Genomic DNA, 8519 nt, shown 5'->3' on the forward strand with positions numbered 1-8519 from the left:
AAAAAAACTATGAATTAAACTCAATCAGCTATAAATTTACCATTTATTGATGAAAGTCATGTATTCATTAATCATTAATGAATATATTAAGTGTTTGTTTCAAAAACAAAACAAGTGTTTACAATGTAGATCCTGAATAGATGTGTGTACGTTTTCCTCGAAAAGTTTAGTTTTGGCACATGGCACAGTTTTGTGGGACATTTTATCCAGAAAACGTTCAGGTGTTTCCTGCTGTGTCACGTGATAACACACCTTCCTGTCGTAATATACCATAATCTTCATTTCCAGTCATAAAACGTCTGCGCCTCCAAACTACAGCTATTTTTAGCACTTTTCATCTAGTAATAGCCCCACGTGAGCCCCGCTGTCGTTCTGGTTTATATTTAGAACGCACGCTCCCCCGACTCTTGCGTCAATGGAATCCCGTGCGTGCGTCACACGGAAGAACGTCTGTGCCAATCCCGGCGCCGATTGGCTGACGACCCGGAACGTTCCACCGCCCCGTTCACCATGTTTGGGCAGGGACCCGCCCTTTGTCGAAGCAGCCAAAATAAAACAAGAGTGTGTGGACTCTCCTGCATTGGTCTGACCCAGTGTGTGTGTGTGAATGTGTTTGAATGAGTGTGTGTGCTGACAGCAGCTGGCAGAGGTGACATTCATCAGTTTCACTCGTTTGGAATAAATGAAAAGCTTCAAAATCTGGATATTTACATGAACCAGGTGAGAGAAAATGGACTATTTTTTTTGTTGCATGTATGAATATTTATTTATTCAGTGGGGTACATTAATGCTGAGGTGAGGGTTATATGTGTATGTTTGCCTTTATGCATCATTATAACTACTTCTATAATAATTAAAGCACATGGAACAAGACTGACTGAATAAAACAAACATATTCAGCCCAATACTTGTACTTATTTGTTGGATATACAATCAAGTTTGTTGTTGTACCTTACTAAAACTAATACTGCCTCTCCCATCTTTATGAAGGTAGTAGTGATAAACAGATATCAGATAAAATCTGTTGAAAACTATTTCCTAGTGATGTTGATTCAACTAGACTACCTTCACTGATATAAATGAGGTGTATGAAATATAACAAACACAAATTCCAGCCTCTACATTCTGCTGAAAATTAGTTTTAGCTCATTAGGTGTACCAAAGGAATTCGCCAACTGAGCGCAAACAGCAAGTCTTGTTACATGATTATTAGTTCAAGTAAAGTAGAGCATAGTGGCGTGTCATTCCTGCTGCTCCAGCTGACTGATCTACATTACCAGCAACAACCTTCACATGATTTTCGTGTTGTATCTTCCATGCATGTGTCTATTACTGTTGCTATCTGGGACTGGAAGACGTATAGAGTGCGCTGTGGTGTATTTATAGGACACAAGACACATGTTGGACACTTGAACAGTGTGTTCCCCACATAGGTCGAGCTTGATTGTAAGTTTAGGAAAATAATTTAACGATTTGATTTAAGTTTGAACAGTTTTGGAACAATGCTCAGGTGTGTAGAGTGAGGAAGTTTGCACTTGCGGATACACGCCCATTCACCCAACCGTGCAGAGGCACACACACGCACGCACACACAAAAAAAGGCTTTGCCACCTTTCCCATTTCAGCTGGCATTTAGCCCAATTTGAAATATAATCTGCAGTACTCCCTGTGTAAAAGGGTTCCCCTGCACTGAAAGAGGTTTTCAGAGCATTAACAGCCAGTAACACAATATGTGACAACATATCTGACCTGATTGCTCCACTGGACCACCCGCTGCATTCTCTAAAGATTGGCCCTAAAGCTAGAGAAATGGCATGTTCAGGGTGTTAGTGTCAGCTACTGTGTGGATGGTTTCAGAGGGAGGATTAGAAAAATGCTGACCCAACTAATTTAAGCAAGTATTATAAGCAAGTATTAAGTAGTATATAATTTATTAGGGTGTCTGAACTTCACTGTCACATAAAGTGCATATGTTTAAGCAGACAACTTCTTATCAGCTACCTATCCCCAGTGATGTTAAAGCAAAAGCAGGTCATGCTTCTATTTAGAAAAAAATAGGGTTTTATTGGAAGTACAACTTTGAAATTTGAATTTGTTTACATCAAGTTTAAGTCAGTTAAAGTCAAGTTAATTTGATTCAAATAGCCTTAAATCACATAAGATGTATGACATAAAATAATATAAACATAAACAAAATGTATCTCACATGGACAAGCATTTGGAATTACTTTCATTGACTGTTGCTGTGCTCCGTCCTAGAGATGCCCTGTGTACAAGCCCAGTATGCCTCACTGCCCCATGACGCCTACTTCAGCTCTGAGTTCCTGAATCCTGACCTAAGTGCCAAGCTGATGATGGACATCAGTGGCCAAAAGGACCAGCTGTCTACATCTTCATTGCCCAGCATCAATACCTTGGTGGGGACTGGCTACATGGGGGAGTTCGATGCATATTCCTGCAAGATTACCACCTCCTCTCCTGCCTCTACTGTTTCATTCAGCCCCGCCGCGGTAGCCGAAAACTCCTGCCCTCAGATGCAGAGCCAAGCCTTGAAGCTGGATGATCTCCAGGTGTATGGCTGTTACCCAGGATCCTTTGCGCTCAGCTGCTTCGATGAAACACTGTCTTCATGTGGCTCTGACTACTATGGCAGCCCGGTTTATGCTGCTGCTTCTCCTCCAACACCGAGCTTTCAAGCCCAACCTGCACCTGTCTGGGATTCCCCTTTCAGCCCCTACCCCCAGCCCCCCCCATCCTCTGTGGCTGATAAGCCAGCCATGGCCCAGCAGCTCTCCTTTTTCACCTTCAGCCCCACACCAGAGCAGCACTCTCCCCTGGGGCAGCATCAGGATGTTCAGCCAGGCCAGGATGACCCTTTCTTCCTGTCCCCTCAGCAGCATCTCTCTCCTCTTCATTGTCCTCCCATGTCCTTGGAGCACAGGCCGCTGGAGAGCCCCAGGCTATTGGAGAGCACCTTGATGTCTCCAAAAACCCACAACCCAGGATCCACTGAGGGCCGCTGTGCCGTCTGTGGTGACAATGCATCCTGTCAGCACTATGGAGTCCGCACCTGTGAGGGCTGCAAAGGATTCTTCAAGGTAAATAACTGAATAGCATTTTGCTGGTTTATTTTACAGAGTAGAGTCTGACTGAGACACCATATATCTATATCAGTGTACATCTCAATAAGTAACAAGAAATGTTTGTACAGAAACGGCAAAGAAATGTTCAAATGTTCAAAGTTTGTGCACCAGACGCATCTTGGTTACAACACAAACATAAGTGATCCTTATAATAAGTGTTTCCTTGTGTTGTGTTTTTGTGTGAAGACATAATATACAATATTTTTGCATAAAACGACTTTAAAAGGACATGACCGTTGTTATATATTTTTTTAAGTTGTTGATGTAAATTATCCCAAATGATTCCGTCAATGTTCAAACCAAGAGAAATCCGTAATTTTACTCGAGGTAACGAGTGCATTTCATTTAGTCAGCTGATGCCACAACATCTGGAAGCATCAAAATAGTATCATTACTCTAATTTTTTAAACTCTGAAATATTAATATGTTTCAGCTTTGAAAATACAGTGGTTGGTCATAGTATGCTACTGAGTTATTCAATGAAATAATATAAAGCTTTTACCAGTCATGCACCAGTGGTTATTGGGTAACACCAATACTAAATGTATTTTTGTTCTGAGAGTCCTAAATTTTAAAGGCGCCAAAAGAACTGCAGCTGCAAGACTAGCGAAGCTTTTTGGACAAATTACTCAATAATAAAAATGCAGGACGGTATACTGAAAGTAATGTATTTCTTTTTTCCTTGTTTGACAGCGAACGGTACAGAAAAATGCAAAGTATGTCTGCCTCGCCAATAAAGACTGTCCGGTGGACAAGAGGAGGAGAAACCGCTGCCAGTTCTGCCGTTTCCAGAAATGTCTCGTAGTGGGAATGGTCAAAGAAGGTAATGCAAAGTCAGACTCTTTTACAGCTACCAGTGATGATGAGAAACTGAGGAGTTTGTGATGACAGTCTTGTGAAACCAAAGCTAAGAATGACCGACACATGTAACCAGAGCTATACAGTGCCAGCTGCAGAAAAAGGGAAACTGAAACTGATAGAGCAGTTGTTTTTTAAATTGCTTTGTGCAGCGACAGCCATGTGAGAGTCACAAATGTGTGCTTTAAGCGTTTCTCTCCTCTTTTCTGTCTCTTTCTTAGTTGTTCGCACAGACAGCCTGAAAGGTCGCCGGGGTCGTCTACCCTCCAAACCCAAGACTCTGGCTGAGCCTTCATCCACAACTCCCAGTGTCAACATCATAGCTTCTCTTGTGAGGGCTCATTTAGACTCAAACCCGACCATTGGCAAGCTCGACTACTCCAAGGTAAACCTCACGACTTGCACCAGAGCTCCTTTGTATCAATCAGATCAGTTACAGTTACCTCAATACAGGATGGAGGCTGAAAGCTTAGACAGTGAGCAGCTCACTGAGGGTGTTTGCAGTTCTGTACAATAGCACTGACTCTCCCCACTTCTTTCCCCTCAGTACCAGGAGACAGTTGTCAACCTGAAAGAAAAGGAGGATGCTGGTGACATCCAGCAGTTTTATGACCTGCTGACGGGCTCTTTGGATGTGATAAGAATCTGGGCTGAAACCATCCCGGGATTCACAGATTTCTGCACAGAGGACCAGGAGCTGCTCCTTGAATCTGCCTTTGTTGAGCTCTTCATTCTGCGACTCGCATACAGGTTGGCTGCTTTTAACAACGTTAACTTCTGTTTCATTAGACTCATGTGCACCTTTCAATATGCTGATTGTTCTCTTGATCTGAAACTGTGCAGGTCCAATCCTGAAAAGAACAAGCTGATCTTCTGTAACGGCATGGTCCTCCACCGACTGCAGTGTGTTCGCAGTTTTGGTGACTGGATTGACTCCATCATGGATTTCTCCCAGAGCCTGCACCGCATGAACTTAGACATCTCCTTGTTCGCCTGCCTCGCAGCGCTAGTTATCATCACCGGTGAGAGCTTCTGTTTGCTTTTCATCCCAGAGAATCTGACTGCATTTAAATTTTATGTTTATATTCAGAACTGTCTTTTTAAAAAAACATATTTTACATCTAGATCGCCATGGCCTCAAAGAGCCCAAACGGGTGGAGGACTTTCAGAATCATCTGATCACTTGTTTAAGGGAACACGTGAGCGGGAACGGACCAGAAGCCAGCCGGACCCATCCCAACTATCTTTCTCGTCTTCTGGGTAAACTCCCTGAACTGAGGACTCTATGCACACAAGGCCTACAGCGCATCTTCTACCTGAAACTGGAGGACCTGGTCCCCCCTCCACCGATAGTGGAGAAAATCTTCATGGATACTCTTCCCTTCTGAAAAAAAAACATGAACATGACTGTGATATTTGTAAAAATGACAGACAGAAAGCACTTAATGTGAGATTTTATCATTGGACTCTACTGGTGAACCTCCATCTATCACACTGACGTGTGTGCCGACAAATGTCTGACATTGTTCAAGAGACCATTATTTTTCTAACATTAAGTTTAAATTTAATACATGGTACCTGTGTGAGTACCTTATATAGATTTACTTCAGTTCAATGAAACTGTCATAGACAGAGCAGAGATAGTATTTAGAGTTCAGATCACAGTTTATATATGTTTTTGTGTGCATTTGTAAAATGTCTTTATTGCTGTGCTACGTGTGTGAATGTGTCCTGCTATGCAGCTAGTAAGACGTGGATATTTGGGTGGATGCAATGCAATGTTACATACTCAGCTTTCTAAAAACAAAAGAAACACACTAACCTCTTAAAAAGCATGTTTTCAAAGTCGCTTTTCGATCCCACTAAGAAGCTGAGCTAGAGAAAGAGCTTTATAGAGTCCTACTTTTCAAAAGGGAAAATTTTTACTAATTTCTTTGTATCACAAACGATAGTTTTAGTCCTAATTGTGCTCCTGTGGAAGGTCTCGGACCAAAGTTTACTCTTATTTTGATACTACCAGTTACAAACCTTGTTGCCTTAAACTAAACTAAACGTTCTGCCATAGCTCTTGTGCTGCCATTTTGCTCACCTTGTAAAGGCGGATGCTGGCAGGGTCATTGTTTCTTGTAACAACATATTTCTAGGGCTTTTAAGAACAAAAATGGACTTGCTGAATGAAAGTGCCTTTTATAAAGCCTCGGCCCTCGAACTGTAATAAGTGACACTAAGTGAATTTTCATTCCAAACATCCCATGCAGGGAGACCCATATATTGCAGAAATTAACCGATCTGCTTCAATGACACAATCAGAATGAATTTCGTACTCATGAATGATGAATGTGAGGTCAGGGCAGCGCCAGCTTTTGATACGATGTGCCTGAAGGAAGTGTCGGTACAGTTTGACAAAGAGCACATAATACTTGACTGCACACTCTTCACACTGCTAAACTGGAAGGACACCAAGCGATGACAGGTGGTTTAGGATCTGCAAGTACTAAATCCTGTTCACATGTGAGCCAGGGAAATTCATGACTACAGTAGAGCCGTTCAGATTAAAATTAAGTCACAGCACATTTCAGAGTCTCTTCATATCCACAATTAGTCACAGTCTACCTTTTCTGTGATTTGTTTTTTCACCCCAACAGCGCTTGAAAATCCACATGCATAAGCAGACGTTTCACGTTCGACATTGTTCCTTGTCTTTGGCCGCATGTGTTATGAACCTCAGCTCCTTGTGCGTAAAACTCTCCTACTGTCTTCCACATTCTTCTGAATTGTGCAGGTTTTTTTTGTGTTTTTTTTTTCTTTTTTTACATGTTGGATTTATTTTTTATTTTCATCTCAAAATGAACTTAAGGAATATCTTAAGGAGTCACGGTGAAATGTGATGAGAAGATGAGCAGCTACGAGCACTTAAAACGGTGCTCAATCAGTATGAAGAATACTTGTTTCTCCTACTGTATGTGTGTTGTTTGGGACGTGTGTGTGGACTTTGAAAGTAATGCCAGGGGCTTTCGTAAAAAGGGTGCTGGAGTATTAAAAGAGAATATTTGATATTAAATCTTTTTGAAAATACACCACTGTCTGCCTTTGTTTAAATTCTGGTAAATGGTATAAATGGTATATGGTATGTATATGATATAGTTCCTCTTGGTCATGTGACCTTCGAAAAATGTTATTTTCTATGTTCTGCCTCTGCAGAGTGTTTTTAGTTTTCTCTAGTTTCTGAAGGGGAAGAACAGCGTTTCTCTATAACGTAACTGAATCCAGGTGTCAAATTCAAGCGATGTGTAGTTTGTATTCTGTCTTTGGAAGTATTTGCTAACAAAGATGTCTACAGGATGAGGCTGGCAATATTCATGTGACATTTAATCACATGAAAAGACCAAAACCAACAATGTGTCAGTGCGTCTGTTCATTCTTTCTGACTTCCCCACTCTCTCTCAGCCACAAGCCCATATTCTACTGAAGATTTAATCATCACCAAGACTTTTATTTTCTAAAGAGACTAAATCATTTCCTGACACAGCTGAACACTGTAGTTTTTCTTGCAAATGTTATTCAAACTGGTATACATTGTCTATTTGTTGATTTCAGCTGTGGATTGGTCACATGAATGAGTATTTGAAGCAGCAGAACTGTATGTTCATTGTTAGGTAAGAACACGTCAATAAATGTGTGTAGCTTATTGTTAGGTGTATTGTCATGAAATTTTGAACAAAGACCAATGGTTCCCAGAAGACGATTCCTGGTGACTTTTGGTAATCCCCTGACTTTGGGCTTTCACTGGTATTCAGTGAAATGCCTCGATGTTCCCCTAATAACTCTAGTGATCACAGGACTTCTCCTCTGGAACCACGAACAGTTCAAACTTTTTATCCAATACTTTGATTTTGTTGTAGAGAAGTTGAGAATTTCTGTGCTGTGCTGTGATAATAAGGTGTTCTTACTGATAATAGCAACATCATTTATCAAAAGAAGGAAAACACTTCATGAGAGTCATAAGATTGGACCACGACATATACGCACTGCACTGTGGGGTGCTTTGGGACTTTCAGAGCAAACAATATCCCCTTTTCATAAACGTTTTCCATTTCCCCCTTGTGATTTGATGTGAGAGTGTTTACATTACAGCTGTCTGTAGTGAACGTGCAGCTTTCATACATCAGTCACCTTAAGAAGAGTTACCGTCCAGTTTGATACAAACTAAAAATGAGAACCACACTAGTGGGTGTTTGAATGGTAAATTAAAGTTTGAATATAACTTTGCAAGATTGAGGTTACACTGATCAATAATAGGTAATCCTTGATCTGATATTTTTGTAAATCAGCTGCCTCTGTTGTTGAGAGACCACCTTGCATGCTGACATGGCACTCCTGATATCTAATAATCATAAGTAATAAGAGGAAACAACCGTTTGTTTTCTCATGATACAGGGTTGATCATCTCATTATCTCAAGATAATGAAATAATTAGCTTGTGATCTTGATAATGAAACATTTCAGCTTCCACTGTTG

The 8519-nt window shown here is 41.0% G+C and overlaps 1 protein-coding gene across 1 annotated transcript; it reads left to right on the top strand.

Annotated features, from left to right (window-relative positions):
- Positions 1-596: 596 nt before the first annotated feature.
- On the top strand, positions 597-7078 carry LOC115583363 (probable nuclear hormone receptor HR38). Its single transcript, XM_030420119.1, has 7 exons — positions 597-720; positions 2262-3098; positions 3837-3966; positions 4223-4386; positions 4549-4751; positions 4845-5023; positions 5127-7078. The coding sequence occupies exons 1-7, from the start codon at positions 712-714 to the stop codon at positions 5387-5389; spliced, it is 1785 nt and encodes a 594-aa protein (XP_030275979.1). The 5' UTR covers positions 597-711; the 3' UTR covers positions 5390-7078.
- Positions 7079-8519: the final 1441 nt, after the last annotated feature.

This window comes from Sparus aurata, chromosome 6, assembly GCF_900880675.1.
Source record: "Sparus aurata chromosome 6, fSpaAur1.1, whole genome shotgun sequence".
NCBI classification, from domain to species: domain Eukaryota; kingdom Metazoa; phylum Chordata; class Actinopteri; order Spariformes; family Sparidae; genus Sparus; species Sparus aurata.